Raw genomic sequence first — 19,214 nt, forward strand, 5'->3', positions numbered from 1 at the left:
ACCCATAATGTTCTCAAAGATGTGTGAAGTCTACCAATCCGCACATGGCCAGCGTGGTAGATAGACTATGGCCAAAACCCTTCTCACTCTGAGAGGAGACCCGCGCACTGTAGTGAGCCGGTGATGGGTTGATCATGATGATGATGATGAAGTATAAAATATAAACAAACGAATATGCTAAAACACTTTTATTGGTCTATGTTTATTACCAAACTTTGATACATTTTCATTGTAAACTTTACGAAGAATTAAATCCCTTAACAGCTAGTTTAGTTACATAATATCAAACAAAAAAATGGCCACGACACACAGCTTTCAAGCGAATTCTTCACATCATGACGATGCCACTTTGTACTAAGTCATCTAAATATAACAAACAAAAGTTAACCTCAAAGAAATAAAATACCTAATAGAGAAAAGACAAGGGAGTGAAAGGATAACAAGTGGAATTTTTTTTAAAGTTTTGTTCCAGTGAGAATCATCATCCTACAAAATATAACTCTACTTTTAGGTCTAACTAATACTCTGAAAGTACTCAACAACATTTATAATAATAAATAGGCACAATGGAGAGAAAATAGTATTTTAATGTTTATTTTCACTAACTGAAAAGATCAAACTATTATTGTTTGTCTAACAGTAATATCTAAATAATATTGTTTGTTAGTATGCGGCTTTATTGAAATGTTGATGGAATGTTTGCCGTACAACGTTAAGTGTTCATCAGAAATTTTGGCTAACCGATTATTGTAGTTTGACGAAAAAGTTTAATCGTTTACGGGCGACACAGGCTAGCCAATTAAATTAAAAGTATCTATAGAAGGACTATTTCAAACAAAAATCGCGTTCTATGAAGCTGCCAAATTAGCAGGTATGACCTTAAACTGAACATGAAGTTTTAAGCGTAAAGCGTAATGAGTTGCAAAACCCGTACAAAAATTTATTCGGAATTATCCGTCTAGTGCGATATAAGTAATTGGGCTAGCCCTTTGCTAAACTTTCTTCTGCAGAAATTGATTTAGTATTAATTCTTTGATAACTGATCTTTTGTGAGTTTTTCATAAGATCTGAAAGGAGAAAATTTGACCAACCCTATAAATAAAATCAAATTTTTACCCTTTTCTTATAGAAAGTTTAAACGATTGGAAAGAGACAAAATAAAGAATCAGATGTAAATAAATTAAAAAATATATATCTAAGTAGGTTTTTTATAGATATTTGTAGTGAGGATTGATGAGTTCACCTAACAATCAATAAGAGTTTACAGACTAGAAAGAAGTTATCTTAAATTATGCTGTAGGCTATATTTTAATGGTCTTAGAGATTCTCTAATTAGATGTAGGTACATACGCTATCGTTAAACACAGACGCTGCAGCCAAAATGTTTTCTCAATTTTAAAGTAAAAAAAAATAACGTATAAACGTAAATCAGGAAAATATCGATTACTTTTAAATCATTTTTTAAAATATCCAAACTTTTTAGAGATTGCTATATTTGAGGTCTGTACAAAGAAGTATGTACTTAAGTATTGTTCCGGCTTACAATATGTTTAATTGCGTCATTTATATAAATTCTATACTTAATATTAAGTATAATATTATTAAGTGATATATACTTAATTTAGGCCGATGTAGAGAAGTCATACTTTGGTATTAGGTATATTTTGACTACAGCTTCTGTTATAAAAATATTATTGCTTTTTTGTGGGAATGACTACACACTATTTAGAAATATTAGAGAAATAGGCTCTATAGGTTTTACATAAAAATACAAAAATATGTTTTCATTTCTATCACTTTCATGAACACGTCGATATCAAATCATCAAACTGGACAACTATTCAATAAATCCGGGAGAGTAACATTAAAAATGGTATGGGAATATATTTGTATGTAGAAGTAAGATTTTGTTACTAAATACTTATAATACAACTCCTACCTTTTTGTGATAAATATGATATTTTTAATTTAACCCCTATACCTAAGTCATAATGTAATTCCCAACATCTAACTACTTACTATAAGTAATTATTGTTATAAAATAGTTGCTAAAAATGAATGATGATAACCTATATTTAGTGAAAGACCTACAGAAGTAATAAGGTGCTTAACAAGAATAGTAAACGCCTACAAATGAGTTTAATGATGATTTTTAAGTGTGACGTTAAAAAGTTTAGAAAAATATTTATTTCTCTTGTTGAAGACGACGATACCCTTATTGTTTCAGCTCAAGCAGTCGATTCCTCAGTCAATGGTTTATTTCAAAAACATAATACATCAAAATACATTAAACAAATTGATAATAATATGTCAATCTACCTACCTACTTACTTTTAAAGCATCTTGAGAATGGAAATGACCTTATTAAAATTTTCAATGATTGAGCCAATCGAAATTACTTATTATAGTAGAAACAAAAAAATAGATACACTGGCACTACACAGGTAAGTTTAAATTTTAAAAGGTCACTTTCGTTCCGAAGCTGCTATCTACTAATTTTAAATACATTTAAAAACGTAAACAATCCAATAGTTATATCAAAATGTACCAAATAATTAGCATCATTCCTAATTTATTATACACAATTAAACTAAACATTTTTGTGACACTTAGTGACTTAGTTTCGATGACAAATAATAAAAACCAACCTCCTATCTACCTAAACATATAAATAATACGTAATCAAACAATTACAAGTTTTGCAACCTAAGCATATATCCCTACAATCTACCTCAACGCACACTCGCTTCCAATCCATAAATGTATACAATATCATCAAAGAAACTAAAACCAACAAAATGTTTCATTTCAAAATTTTCATTGATGGCTGTTTTAACGCGCCAAATGCATGAAGTGTAGCTACTTTTTAAAATTTCGTTTGAAGTTTGTTCATGCGATAACAGATGGCGCTAAGGCTAAAATCAAAAGAATAATATTTTTTTCAGCTCGTCGAAATAATTGAATGATTTATAACTAAATAGTGTTCTTAAGATCAAATAGCGACTTTTAAGTGAAAGTGGGTTAATCCCTATTTTTAGCAACCATAGGGCGTGCTCTGCATAGACACACACAGCAACAAGGATAGAACGTTACTATCTTTGCTATCAAATCATACAAAAGCCACCAACTTGCAATAAAATACCAAGACCCATATGGAACAGACGAAACAAATACAGAACAATTTAATCCAATAGTGTGGCTGGCACGCCAATTTTAGTCGCTTCTATGTAACAATTAACATCGCATTCATGTTTTCCCATAATATGGTGTATCTGTCAAATCATGTCATGTCAATCTGTAATCTGTTGATAGGTTACTTAGCAACGTTGTTGTTTGTCAAATCTTCTTCTTTGACAAGTAACAACGATGCTAAGTCATCGAAATATTACATAACTATAGATTGATTTTTAATTTAAGCCGTTCTTGATTTGAAACAAAATCGTTAATTTTAATGCGCGGAGGCGGCGGGAGATGGCGTTGGCGCCGCGTGTCGTAAGCGCGCGCGCACTTCTTGTAGTGTAGGGTTCGTGCCGGATTCGATTTCTTCCGTGTTTTGTTCCGCCTGTTCGAGCCGCCTAGCACGTTCTGCGATCGCCCTTTCTAGTTCTGGAATAAAAGGAATGATATCTTATTAACACCAGTCTACAAAACCTACAATATACAAAAACTTAGTCAATAGGTAGGTAAATAAAAAATCCCTACCAACTAATATTATAACACTACTACGATTAATATAAATGCGAAATGTATCTGTCTGTTACCATTTCACGGTCTGTCCTTTTAAACGTTTTTGACGAAATTTGGTACAGCGATATAGGTACTTAGCTTGAATTTCGAGGACGGACAAGGACATGGCTACATTTTGTTCCGAAAAGACAAAGAATTTCCACGGGATTTAAAAAAAAACCTAAATATACGCGGATGAAGTCGCAAGAATTATTAATTAGTAGATAATAATAAATAGAGATAATAGGCAGTCCGTATAGATAAAATAGTAAATTTTCCAAGATTACAAGAACCACGTCACACTCACAGCAAGTTGCGTGACCCGGCCAAAGTGATATATAGTGTCATACAAAATGAAACAGGCCCGACACGGAATTTTTTTTCGGTATCATATTAGCTTAAATTGATTCGATTGATTTAGATTTATTACACTTACATATTTTAATCTTTATTTAAAGAGCTTGGTCGATCAAGGTATTTGTAGCACCAGAGGAGCCGCCGATGCGTTGCCGGCCTTTTAGGAATCGGCGGCGGCTCACTACAGAGCACGGGTCTCTCAGAATGAGAAGGGTTTTGTTTGACCATAGTCTACCACGCTGGCCAGTTACGAATTGGCAGACATCACATACATTTGAGAATATTATGGAGAACTCTTAGGTATACAGGTTCCCTCACGATGTTTTCCTTCTGCACCGTTAAAGCAAATGATATTTAATTATTTAAAACGCACATAACTTCGAAAAGTGAGAGGTGCGCTCCCGGGATCGAACCCCCGACCTCCAATCAGGAGGTGGACGTCCTAACCAGTAGTTAAGCGCAGGTTCTACTTAAAGACTAAAGGAATGTAATGTAATAACCGGTATACCCTACAATTGCTAGCTTAGCGAAATATTTTTTTATGTTAATGTTCTAGTAAATCAAGTTAATAGCTAGAATGCATACAGTATGATTATCTCGGCAAACATCAATTAAGAAGCACCAAGTTCCACCTTGTAAGTTATTACAACATTAGCCTTCGTTTTAATTGTTAAAGATTACACAAATTAATTTTAGATGCGGTTAATTTATTTTTGATATTGTGCTACCTCTCACATTGCGTCTAGGTTTTACAAGTTTTAGCTATCTTGATTGATCGCTTCTTTTCACTAGATGAGCAGTCGATTTCGTGCTTAAGGCTACCTACAGGCCAAAGATAATATATACATATACTTGTTTAATATATTATCTTTGCTACAGGCCTACTGTCGACCGCTCAAGAGTCTTAAGCGTTCTGCTAGCTTTCTTTCGGATAATACGGCTGATAGAGAAGCTGTATTAAACTCAGGCATTAATCGGCAATGCGCGCCTAGCCTTACTAAAAATGTAGGTGCCTTGAAACAATACGCCACATTTAACAACTATCTGTAAAATCTTAAATGTATAAAAGCGAAATACCACTCACTCACTATCCGACTGACTAATCACGAAATCTCAGGAACTATAAAGTCTGCAAACTTGAAATTTGGAAGGTAGGTTCTTTCTAGGACTTAGGTGTCAGCTAAGAAACGGTTTTGAAAAATTCCACCCTTTAGGGTGTGAAAGGGGGGGTCGAAGGTTGTATGAAAGTCCTATGTTTTTCAAGTTAGAGACATGAAAATCGACATTCAGGTTATTAGCTTTAAATAATAAAAATCTGTATAGGTCAATTTGGAAAATTACCCCCCTAAGGGTGGTAAAATAGGGGGGAAAAGTTTTTATAGAAGAGTTTTAACTATTGTTATTTTTACTTGAAATTTGAAACGTAGGTTCTTTCTAGGGGGTAGACCGTATCAGATAAGAAAGAATCCAACTAAATTCCCTGTGAAATGGGGGTTGAAAGGTTGTATGAAAGCCCTATGTTTTTGAAGTTAGAGATATGAAAATAGATATATAGGTTATTATCTTTAAATAATAAAAATCTGTATATAAGTCAATTTGGGGAATTCCCCTTAAGTTGAGACTGAGTGAGTAGGTAAGTGAGGCGGGAAAATTTCAGATCTCACGAGAAACCAGAAATTTTACGCGGACGAAGTCGCGGGCAACTGCTAGTGAAATACATATAAGAATGTATGTAAGTAATTAATTGCTGAGCATGCATAATTTCATACTTCACTAACTGACTGAAGTTACCTGATATTAATTAAACCCATATAAGATTTTCGCGAGCAGGAACTATAAGTTACCTAAGCACCTATAATAATCTTTTATTTCAACGTCGATATAGTACAGTAAACAAATTCCAAGTACTTATGCACTCTGCATTTGCAGCATTCAAAGCGCTTTGTTATCCATGCAACTAATTTCACTGACGATTGACCAATCGGAAGCGCAGAATTGACTTTGCAATTTCACTTTCATCTAACCTTGGTCGTTCACGTCTAGGTTCGGAAGAAAATAAATTTAAATGAATGATTTTCCCCACGAATCACAATTTTGCTTGAACAAAAAGTAAATGTAATTAATATAGCCCCGTAAGTTACCTACCTACCGTTTTTCTTTCATATCTTTATGAGGAAAAGAAAAATTAATATCGGAAAATGCTTGCTTAAGAGGACCTAGTACGCTCGCCTGAAATTGCCGGCGCACCTGGGTAATCTGTTTGCTTTTCACCTAACATTGTATAAAAAAGGTGAGAGGCACGACGATTTTCACCGAAATTAAGCGCGCGAAAAAGGTTTAGGAAAATTGATTTTGAGAAAAAACTACTAAATGTATATTTGCAAAGTATTTTTTATTTCAAGTAAAAATGTCCATACTCCTAATCTTATTTATTTACGCCCAAAGTTGTCATAAATTTAGTGTTAAAGTAGGAATCTTCCGAGACTCGTAACTTTAAAATTAATATTATTGTTCAATGTTTTATTCATCAATAAACCTAGATAATAACAAGACAATTTGATATAATACTTAGTTTTGAGAGCGTACAATATTAAATAATGTAGTAATCACCCTCCTACGTTTGTACGAAGAAAGCACCGAACTGCGCCTTCTTAAGGGTCGGCTTTAGGTAAACTTTGGATCCAATCATGTAAATATCCAACCTATCACATATTGTACACGCTTGACTACGATTGCGCTGATGATGTTTACTCAGTCAAAGAAGTCTGCAATCAAGATTAATATGATATTATTGTAATTTGTACTTTTCTTGTTAAATGATACGACTAAGAAAGAGTGGATGCCGGTATTTAAAGGGCATCGCAGTAGATACTAGTGCTAGAATGGCGACCTCGCACCGGAAGACGCAGTGTTGGAAGACCCCCCACTAGGTGGACGGACGACATCAGACGAGTCGCAGGGAGCCGCTGGATCCAGACCGTGGCGTGTGGAAGTCCCTACAAGAGACCTATGTCCAGCAGTGGACGTCTATTGGTTGATGATGATGATGATGCAGTAGATACGTATTTAAGACTGGTTTTTATGGCACTGAAAGTAACAAAAATAATGCCCTATATTTTTTATATGTTTGTCTGTCTGTCTGTCTGCTAGCTTTTCACGGCCCAACTGTTCAACCGATTTTGATGAAATTTGGTACAAAGTTAGCTTATATCCCGGGGAAGGACATAAGCCACTTTTTATTCCGAAAAATTGAAGAGTTGCCACGGGATTTCAAAAAACTTAAATCCACGCGAACGAAGTCGCGGGCATCATCTAGTAATAAAATAAAATGTACTAATCTACATTTATTATGATCTACGTAGATTATGTAACTACTAATCTCCATCTAATATGATCTAGGTAGATTACGTAGGTACCCTACCTAGTAACTAACCTATGTCTAAATGCACTGCAATGCCCTGATGCATATAGCTACTAATGTTAGGACCTCAACAAAATGACGTCGATACCTAAGCGGTTCATTCGTTGCGAAACCGAACAGATAAGAAAATGTGGAAATATAGGCCAGACTTCTTATCTCCCTAGATATAAAGTACGTACGAACTATGGTAGGTACCTTACTGAGATGCTTCTGTACACACGTACGTGCGCTTATTTTTTAACAGATAAACTATAGGTAGGTCCTTTGTGAAGGTAGTTAAATTAAAATTTAAAACAAATTAGAGGACTGCCCCATACGACGATGGCATCTTTGAACCACAGAGTCTGTAGCCCTAACCACCCACCGCGGTAGCTTAGCTCCTACCCCGCTGCTAGCAGCTAGTGGGACTCATTCGACCGTATTTTTAGGAATGTGTCTGTTATAGTCCGTAAAAACTGACTCCTCACGCGCCATTTTAACTTTTAGTGTCAAATTTCATGTCAAAAGTACGATTTTAGTCCTTATTTTAAAGATGAACCGTACTTTTGATACGACAGTTAATCCATAGAGTTAAAATGGCGCTTGAGGAGTCATTTTTTACGCATTATACCTATTTTATTTTATTTAAAAAAAAGATTGTAATGACCAACGAGTTATGGAAATAAATGAAAGATGGGACCTAGTATGTATGTAAGAATAACTTCCATCTAGGATATCAGCATGATTCTATGCATTCAGATGCCCGTGGCGAAGAAGACCCGAGAAATTGTTTTCAAACTAATAATAAGATTACAATGAGTCCCTATAATGCGATGATTGGATTGTAACTAATCGCGAACGTCCACTCCTGTGTCAATAAGGTAGTGACCCTTGTTGACATTCTTATTTAAAAAAATACCTTATAGGACTTCCACCGCTAATAGTTTACCGGTTTGATAATAAATTCATTCAAGTCCATAAATTCGTTAAATGGTGTGAAGGCCAAACTATTTAACGTGTAGTATCATGTAATGCTCTGATAGTTATGGATAGCCATTAATATATAGGACGTAGGTAGGTATAATGGGATACGAGACGAAAGGTACCGAGGTAAAGGTAGGTATGTAGTTTAATCCGTAATTGGCCGCGCTTACAGTCGAAATTCATCCATATCCATACTAGAATATTATTAATGCAAAAGTGTGTCTGTCTGTCCGTCTGTCTGTCTGCTAGCTTTTCATGGCCCATCTGTTAAATCCGATTTTGGTACAAAGATATCTTGCATCCCGGGAAAGGACATAGGCTACTTTTTAGGGTTCCGTACCTCAAGAGGAAAAACGGAACCCTTATAGGATTACTTTGTTGTCTGTCTGTCAAGAAACCTAATGGGTACTTCCCGTTGACCTATAATCATGAAATTTGGCAGGTAGGTATCTTGTGGTCATAAACTAAAAATTAGTTTTTTCAATTTTACAAAGTAAGATAACAATATCAAGTGGGGTATGATATGAAAGGGCTTCACTTGTATATTCTAAAACAGATTTTTATTTATTTTTAGGCATAATAGTTTTTGATTTATCCTTCAAAATGTCGATAAAATATGTCTAGATACGGAACCCTCAGTGCGCGGGTCTGACTCGCACTTGGCCGGTTTTTATCCCGGTAAATCAAAGAGTTCCCACGGGATTTGTAATAACTGAAACTTACGTGGACGAAGTCGCGGGCATCAACTAGTACTTAATATTATAAATGGGTAAGTGTGTATGTCTGTCTGCTAGCTATTCACGACCCAATAGTTTAACCGATATTGATGTAATTCCGGGATTCTCAAAAACCCACCCGTTTACCCGATTTATGTGATACAGAGGTAGCTTGTATCCCGGAAATTGACATAGGCAACATAGGCAACAAAACGTTAAAATCACTAACAGCTTTATTAGACCGATTATCATTCGTAGATAGATCTACACATGATCGTAACTAACTCGATAATTAACTAGTCTGCGGTCAAAGGAATAATTGGATTTGAGAGAGTACAACAAAGCACAAATCAACATTCGTAAACATAAACACTAAACAGATCATAAATGCACGAATAGCAACCCTCGATATAATGATTGACGGGGTGAACGGCCGATGCACCTGCACAGTAACAACACTAACAACCGGATAAAGTGGCCACCAAATATGCGGAGAAAAACCTGCTGCCTACAAGTTTTGTGGTAAAAATTAAAATGTTAATCCGTCAGACAGATGGTTTCTGGACACTTTATCTTCTCCGTCATAAATAACAAAAACTTGCCTTACTGCAATTATAGCAATACTTGTTATATACCTTACCGGCATAAGGCATTCCGAACCAGTGGTAGATGCATCCGTACCTACATACTATTCGTAAGTACTTGTAAAAGTTTATTCGAATAAAAATGATTTTTATTTTATTTTATTTTTATTTTATTTTACCTAGTCCTATAGCATGTTGTCAGGGTTAGCAATAATTATAATATGCATGAGTAGATAATATGTAAAATGCGACAGGTGTATTCTGTGAAGGCCGATTTAATTTAGAATTCGATTAATTTAGAATGAACCGAATTCTATATATAAAAAACCAGTCAAAAGTATATGCTAAGTATAAGGATTATGTTGGATTTTTTTATATATGTACTTACCATATTTTATAATGGATATTATTTAAAAATATACCATGCCTATACCTGCTACTTGTTAGCTACATATCTAATTGATCTGCATAAAACTGTACTAATCGCTGCGATATTCATGCAAAATCATTACAAATTGAATGATGTAACTTTTACATAAACACTTATTAGTTATTACTTTTAAGTAGGTACCTAACACTTTACATTTTAAAAATCGGTAACATAAATATTGATTTTAAAAATATTACCTACCTATATAAATATTCTTATACATATACCTATGTATTACGTTTTACGCACTAGTAACTAATTTAGCGCATAGATAGTAGACCAAGCAACAAAATGTAACTGACTAGGCTACCTAGGAAATACAATTGCTCATTCAATTAAAACAATGAAACGTAACAAATAATAATTAAAAGTAAATAAATAATGATTGCGTCACGTGTAGGAAACACAATTTAAGAGAAGTTTTTACGCAGCGCGCTCCAAACAATGGTATTTTGGTTCTTATTTGACTATTAACCAATTAAACTCAATGAAATTTTGTACAGCATCCGGCAGGAAATATTGTACATCGACCTTTAGAAAAAGATAGCGGTTCCGTAGAGCGTTGTCTCTGTTGTTTAGACCAACAAAACGTCACATAAACCAGGCATGAGTGACAGAGACAACGCTCTACAAAGTATCTCATTCTAAAGGTCGATGTACAATATTTCTTGCCGGCTACTGAAGATTTTCAGGAACTAATTTAAAAAAATATATTAAGTTACACAGGCCTACATACACAATATGTTTGGACCCTTGATCGTGTAACTTTAAAACTAGATATTTGACGGAAATCTGGCAAACTACAGACACAGAAATCGTATTCGTATTGAAATAAGAGCCAATCTATGTTTATGTATGGAGACCGCTAAAGAGCGCGCTAGGGAAACTTCTCTTAACCGGACACAATATAAGTATAACGCTCGCAAAACTCGGTCATTTATCTCAAACGAAGTACAAATTAACCGTGCCCGTCCTGCAAATTGCAATTTGATGTACGTAAGTACGTACTTACTTATAAACCTACTCTACCGATCTGTTGGTGTGTTTATAAAGATAATAACGATGACATTCGCGCTCTAGGTGCTGTCCAATTTGTTCAATGATAAAATTATAATATCATACAACATACCTTATACTTTTATCGCGAGGTACGACGCTGGCGAATTTATCGGATTTTTTTCAATTTGATTAGGTACGAGTACGTGTATACGTAGTAAAATTTTGCTAGTGTATTAAAAATTTAAATAACCATGTACACTATTGTGTAAAAAAAAGTGTCGTACCCCAGGAAACGAAAGAGGAGAAAGGGGCGACATATCATAAGATTGGCAGATTAAATTGCGATTATCGCGCGAAGAACTTGGATAACAAAAAGATAAGAGTGGAAGAGTTTAGAGGACGCTTTTGCCAAATAAAAGGGCTTGTATGTATTACAAAATAAAAATTCAAGTTTATAATATAACTCAGTACCTACTTACTTTCATATAAAGTTTTAATAATAGCAAAATTTTGATAGATAAATTATTTCGAAATAAGATTATTGTGTTATTGTCTTTGGTAGACCGGTCTTTTGTTTCTGTACAGTTACTTGCTTTCATTTTTTATTTATTCAGATAAAAGTTAGCCCTTGACTGCAATCTCATCTGGTGGTAAGTGATTATGGAGTCTACAGATGGAAGCGGGCTAACCTGCATTCATCCAATCCATCAAATCTTAACGAAATAGTAAGTATAGAGTACCTAAGCGACAGGTCGCGATGGTAATGGGAGTGGGGACGCCACGCACACCCGTACGTACAGGCCCCGCGCCAACCCGGTGCGGGATACCGCGGGTGACGTGCGGGGCGTCCCCCCATTTCACACCCCAATTGCCATTTCGACCTATCGGGTACTGTACATACAAGGAAGTATAATAGCGTTAATACCTATTCACATAACCAGCAATGCAGTAAGCGAACGGCCGCGGCGCTACGAAGCCTTAGCAAACTCGTTACGAAATCCAAATGTGCCGTGGCAAAGGTTAGCGTTACGTTCTGACTATTGCCCGTCAAATATTACAAAATTTGACTAATTAATTATACGCCATTACAACATATAAATTACTAGACATAGGTACCTAATTACACGCAAATCATTTTAGCAATTATTTATCAAACTATCAAATTTTTTTTGACTATTCTCTAGTAACTATAGACTATTCTTACAGCGATCTATTGCCTAACAGGATTTTTAAACCAGAGCTAAAATCTGACTTCGTCTCGTAGCTGTTTTTCGAAAATAAAATTGAATCACACTAATATTATAAAGGCGAAAGTTTGTATGTATGTGTATGTTTGTTACTCTTTCACGCAAAAACTACTAGACGCATTTGGCTGAAATTTATAATAGAGATAGATTTATACCCTGGATTAACACAAAGGCTACTTTTTGTTAAATCTACTTTAATTAAGGCTACTTTTTCAAATTAAAGAGTTCACATGGGATTTTAAAAAAACCTATATCCACGCGAACGAAGTCGCGAGGATCAGCTAGAAAAAAATTAATATACTTTTAGTTTTTATCCACTAAAGGACATAATTTAGAACTTCCTACGGGATCTATAAAAATTCTAAATCCTACAAACAAAGCCGCCGTAAAAAAGCCAGTAGGTACTTATCAACTAAACTTACTAAAATCTGTAAAAAATTCCAAAATGAACCAGGTATTATGAGCTAAAAAAATTAATGAAAACATATTACCTGGCGTTTCTCTGTGCTCCTTTATTTGGTTCATGAGCTGCTTCTCTTTGTGCTTTGAAAGCGCCTTTTGAAGCTCGCTCTTTTGATTGAGAACATTTTTGCCTCTGAAATAGATAAAACAATTTTAATCATTTACTGTTGGTTTATTCTTTTTTTCTTTAAAAAATATTACCCAAGTTTATCATGATGACTAATATTCCCCTTTCCCCTCCAACTAAGCGTAAAGCTTACGTGTGCTTAATAGTGCAACGGGCGGGGTATGAACCGGTGACATTTCGAATTTCAGTCCGCTCCTTTAACCGTTGAGCTATCGAGGCTATGAACTCGTGTACGAGCATTGTCGAAAAAAGTTATTTGAACGGCTAAGAAATATTCTCATTCATTGAGGACACAGTTACGATAGACAGATACTATTTTCGCGGTCCTCAATAATCAAAATACTACCGACAAACACCGGAAAGAGGTCAATCGAGGCCTTGATCGAGGCCGATCTAAAAAAAATGGGAATTTCGTCTATGGAACTATGCCAAGGCCAAAGATACGGGAAAGAAGAACTGCTGCAGACCTTGACCCAGACCTTAAAATGATTCTTGATTGATTGCTTGAGACAAATTTCATTAACTGCCGCACTCGGAGTCGCTTAAAATTAGTATGGATAAGGAATGCGACGTAAGTAACGATTTAGCTACTCTGAGTGCGGCTGTAAGTCGTTAGTCGTTGGCATAAAAGATTTTCCTTGATTTGTTTATCAGGAATCAAGATAGTACCTTACCTATCTTTGTCTTATTGAATTATTATCATATTAATAAAAAAGGAATACGTATTATGTTGGCATAATAACAATACAATATGAACTATAATACCTAAATGGAAAAGCTGACTGACTGACTGATCTATCAACGCACAGCTCAATTCACTAAACGGATCAGGCTGAAATTTGGCATGCAGATAGCTATTATGACGTAGGCATCCACTAAGACAGAATTTTTGAAAATTCAACCCCTATGGGGATAGGGATTTGAAATTTGTGAAGTCCACGCGGACTAAGTCGCGGGTATAAGCTACTAGCTTGTGAACTAAAACGTGACTGATAAGAACATCGAGTGACCTAGACTCTATAGTTGAGTTGATATGAGTAGGTAATCTTATCAAATTTGTTTTTCGCTACCATATAAGGCAATGTTGTTTTGAACGATATCGATGTCATTGCTCATGCGCCCCAGGTTTGAAGTGTATTTATATATCTGATTTAAATGCAGACGGCCTTACATAAAGTAAAAATTAAAAAGTATTTAGGTAGGTGTACCTACGTAAAATAACCGTGATGTAACCTGATTCGATTTATGAAATGTGACCTACAATAATGTAACCCTTTATGAAATGGCTTTACTAACGTATTTAGTCGATGTTAGCCCGACTAGTTTCGACTTTCGAATCCAGCCGGGGTCCTTTTTCACAGGGACTCAACCAACCTCAACCGCGACGCGTTCGCGAACTGTCATCTGTAAAAAAGAACCCCGGGATGGGTTCGAACTCATTTTCCTAATTGGCTTTTACACGCGTCATCAACCTGGCAGAACGGCTTTTGACCGCTGACGACCAGAGAAAATATTCTACTAACCTTAACCAATTAAGTAGGTACCTATTCTCTTTTTTTATTTTTTATTCAGATACAAGCCTAGCCCTTGACTGGAATCTCATCTGGTGGCACGGCTTTGCCGGTAGCGTGGTAATTAGCCACGGCCGAAGCCCTCCACCAGACAAATCTCTTGTTTGCGAGGTCCCACAAGAGCTCGTGCAATCATTCGGCTGTGCTAGAAATGCGGTCAAAAGTCAAAACCGTGTAACATAAGTTGTCGTAACTAGGCCACACACTTTTGCCGCATTAGCCATAAAAGTCAACAGTCAGCATATTCCAAATCGCACTTCATGCCTAACTAACGTAACTTTATCAAAGTCGTTTACGTTTTAAATAGGTACTACAAGTTTAGGAGTTACGCAAGCCTAGAGTAATTGAATGATAAAGTGGTACCTACTAGTAGGCATATAATATGTGACGCGATATTTTTAGGGTTCCGTACCCAACGGAAACCAAACGGGACCCTATTACTAAGACTCCACTGTCCGTCCGTCCGTCTGTCTGTTAGCGGGCTGTATCTCGTGAACTATAATAGGTAGAGACTTGAAATTTTGATAGAATGTGTATTTCTATTGCCGCTATAACAACAAATAATAAAAATTTCTAAATTGCTGCCATGAAAATTTGAAAAAATTAAAAAGATGCATTTCTGGTACGATGGTATGGAACCCTTGCTGTGCGAGTCTAACTCGTACTTGAGCGATTTTTTATTCAACTGCAGTTCCTTCATAGCTTTCCCACGCACGGTACCTGCATGTGTGAACTATTTAGTCTTGGTGACGTCAAGTGTTTTCTTGCACAGCAGCTGTTGCGCTATGGTTTGTTTATTTGTGTTGTTATTATATCATGAGAAGTTTATACGAATGGTTTCTTTGGTAATAAACACGTTTAACCCCACAGCCCCACACTATCTGCAGTTAAGTTAGCGATAGCGTCAACGCACGTCTGAAAAACATTCTTCTACTCTATGACTTTTTTAAATTTCAGATTGGCGCATAATTTTTTTCATTTTTAGAATTATTGAGCTACTTTATATTGTTGTGAAGATGATGAAGCTGTGATAGCCTAGTGGTTAGGACGTCCGCCTCCTAATCGGAGGTCAGAAGCTCGATCCCGGGCACGCACCTCTAACTTTTCGGGGCTATGCGCGTTTTAAGTAATTAGATATCACTCGCAAACATCGTGAGGAAACCTGCATGCCTGAGTTCTCCATAATGTTCTCAAAGATGTGTGATGTCTGCCAATCCGCACTTGGCCAACGTGGTAGACTATGGTCAAAACCCTTCTCACTCTGAGAGGAGACCCGTTCTCTGTAGTGAGCCGGCGATGGGTTGAAGATGATGATGATGATGATATTGCTAAGCAGATTGTTTGTCTGAAATGTAAAATGGATTACTTAAATTCGAGGACGTCTAAAACACTAAACTTGTTTTAAAGTATGTAGTCTAAATATTTAAAAAAAAAGCTGACTGACTGACTGACCTATCAACGGCTGAAATTTGAAAATTAAACCCCTATAAAATAGGGGTTTGAAATTTGTGTAGGTACTCAGAATGTTTATTCTGTATTCTGAGGGTAGTCCACGCGGACGACGTTGCGGGTATAAGCTAGTACGGTATAAATCCTTACTCTGTGGTAATACTAGGAACGTGAACATAAACAAATGCTTCCTGTTGGTTTTCTTATTTCCCTGTGAGTCAACGCCTCCCGTAGGAATACTAAAAGCGTCAATGCTAAATAGCGAATAGCACGTGTTTATTTTTGAAGCACGCTTGCGTTTCCATAACAGCATCCCACTTCTTGTTAGCTTATTACGTATAGTCCGTGACAGGTTGAGATGGCAATCGGAGTATGAGGCGGGGAGACGCCCCGCACACCCGCACGTCACCCGCGCTCGCCTGCACCGGGTTAGCGCGGGGGCTGTGCGGCTATGCGCGGCGTTACCTCTCCGGTTGCCATCTCAACCTGTCGCGTACTATAGCAATAACAAAATAACGAGCTTTAAGTACATAGGTACTCTTTCCTAATATTTATACTTAGCAAAGAAAATATTGATTTTATTTTCACTCTCGTTTCGTTTGTAGAGATTTTTCCATTTTTTTCTTGTTAGGTATTGTATTATATAGACGTACTTAACTAATATTGGGCAAGGCCTATTTGTGTAGTTACTTCATTCACTGTGGAGAGACAAGTCACAGATAAAGTCACTCTATCGACATAATCTAATAAGCTAACTGTAGCTTATTAGATTATGTCGATAGAGTGGTTTCAAGTTGGCTCCATGAAGTGATATAATAATTTTATTATTAACTAGCTGATGCCCGCGACTTTGTCCTCGTGGATTTAGGTTTTTAAAAATCACGTGGAAACGTTTTCCGGGATAAAAGTAGCCTATGTCACTCTCCTGCAGTCTCCGGTCTTTAGCTATATCCATGGAAAATAATCACGTCGATCCGTTGCACCCCTCGCGCCTCTTTAAGTCTCTACCCGCCTTCTCCACTCCTGTCCCGCTGGCAAGTAACATACTGATTTCAAAGCCCATACAAATAGGAATGTTAGTAGGATTTGGAAGCAAGCGGCATCGCGTCTGTTTAGTTGTTCCTTTTTCTAACTAACTTAGCAGGCCAGTTTTTAAATCACCACGATTTAGGAATGCAATTCCTTACAGCACCAGGGTAGAGAAGTTCGGTCCTCGAGTTCAACAATAGTCTTTACTTGGTAGTTACCTCCAATATCAATTTATAACCGACAGTTTCTAAATCCCATCAGTTTAGAGGATCAGGTCCTCTGCAGCATCAGGATTGAGGAGTTGGAATCCAATTATGTATGGAACAATGTGGCAAAGTTTCTCAATCAATTGATTTTTTTTTGAATACAGAGATATTAAAGATTACTAGATTTATATGCACGCCCATAAATGACCATGGATGGCGTATATTTTTTGTAAATATAATTTTTTTAGTAATAAGTTTTTTCTATTTGTATATACTATATGTAGTTTTCTTTTGTATTTAAGTTGTGATATCCAATAAAACATAAAAAGATTACTAGATATGCTAGATTATACTTAATCTTATAAAATAAAATTCTGCAGCAGCGTTCAAATGAGGCATGAGGGTCTTCGGTCTGTTGAAGTGATGAGAGCTGAAATTTAATTACCACGCCATTACGAGTAGGACGAGGCTCATCAGCAAGATTTAATTTCACCTGATTGCTAGCGACTACTGAATATCGCCGTCTAGAATCTAGACGGTGATTTGTTAGCGGTCATAATCTAGACTCTAGATTATGACCGCTAACAAATCACAGTTTCACACTTTCAGCTTCGTAGAAACTAACTTCGTAGCTAACTATTTAACCCTTTCCTGCGACCTGTGCTCAGTAGTAGGCCGGCAATGGGTTGATCATGATGATGATGATGGTAAAGTCTAACTTCAATAATTAACTAGATTAGAAGTATAAGTTATAACTTTTAATTACCAGATGATGCCTGCGAGTTCGTCCGCGTAGATTTTGGATTTTTTTTATTTCCGTGGGAACTCTTTGATTTTCCGGCTACTTATCTCTGTATCAAGCAGATGCTTGCGACTTCGTCCACGTGGTAGGAATCCCGTTGGAAATCTTTGTTTTTCTGGGACAAAAAGTAGCCATTTCCTTCCCTAGAATGCAGGCTATCCGTATCAAATTTCGTCGTGAAAAGCTAGTAGACAAGCATGCACACTTTCGTATTTATACTATTAATATGACTTAATCGAATCACTTATTTTATCGGATAAATAATCAATTATTAGTTAGTAAATTTTTAATTGCACGAATGAAAACAATAAAGTATGATGACCTAATCAAACTCTATTTATTATACCTAGATTGGTCTGGGAACATCCGTATTTTGCACCCAGTGTAGCAAAAAATAAAAAATCTTTGACCACAGAAATCCTAATAATAGGGCACTCTTATTAGGATTTCTGAGGGTTTGACTCAAAATAAAAGCAACGAAAGTGCGAACCAAGTCTTTAATTTTGCTTTTTATGTTCCAAGTTATCTAGGCTACAATATAATATCATTCACCTACATAACCTCAGATGTTAGGCTATTCAAAACTAATATCGTTCAGTTAAATCTGAAAAGCAATCAACCTATATCTCTGAACCACAAAGCTGGAATTGCTATCGTAAACATTTCTGGCAGTAGTTTTAGTTCGATCCCTATCGTATATCTGACTCTGATGCTTAGGAATGCAGAGGTTTTATTAAATACACAAACTAAATTTATGAAATCTGAAAAAAGTTACAAGTTATACCCACAAATAAGTGTTGAATTTCTACGAAATAAAAGCACTTTAACATAATACAAAGTAACGTTCATTTTCAATGTTATTTTTATCGATGAATATGAAGTGAATCGAAAATCTAAATATTTCAAACTGGTTTTGTTTTGTTTTATTTGACTACTTTTATTTGACTTCATACCTAATGTAGGTTTTTTAGTCCTAAATCTATAATTTAAGGACTTACTGTCAAAATTTTAAGTTTCTAACCAGCACTTTAGGTTGTGCGTTGTTAGATCAGTCAGTCAGACAGTCAGAACAAGGTATTCTTATTTATGAAAGCTAGCTATCGCGTCCTATTAGATAGGTACTTA

At 35.9% G+C, this 19,214-nt stretch overlaps 1 protein-coding gene across 1 annotated transcript in view; it reads right to left on the reverse strand.

The window, feature by feature from the left end:
• Positions 1-173: 173 nt before the first annotated feature.
• Positions 174-19,214, reverse strand: part of LOC117982320 (protein FAM107B) — a 48,778-nt gene continuing 29,737 nt past the window's right edge. The window contains exons 3-4 of the mRNA XM_034968676.2: positions 12,935-13,038; positions 174-3,606 (exon numbers count right to left, since the gene is read on the reverse strand). Coding sequence (XP_034824567.1) covers positions 3,449-3,606; positions 12,935-13,038 — 262 coding nt within the window. The 3' untranslated portion in view covers positions 174-3,448. The remainder of the gene's footprint in view (positions 3,607-12,934; positions 13,039-19,214) is intronic.

This window comes from Maniola hyperantus, chromosome 5 (assembly GCF_902806685.2).
Source record: "Maniola hyperantus chromosome 5, iAphHyp1.2, whole genome shotgun sequence".
NCBI lineage: Eukaryota > Metazoa > Arthropoda > Insecta > Lepidoptera > Nymphalidae > Maniola > Maniola hyperantus.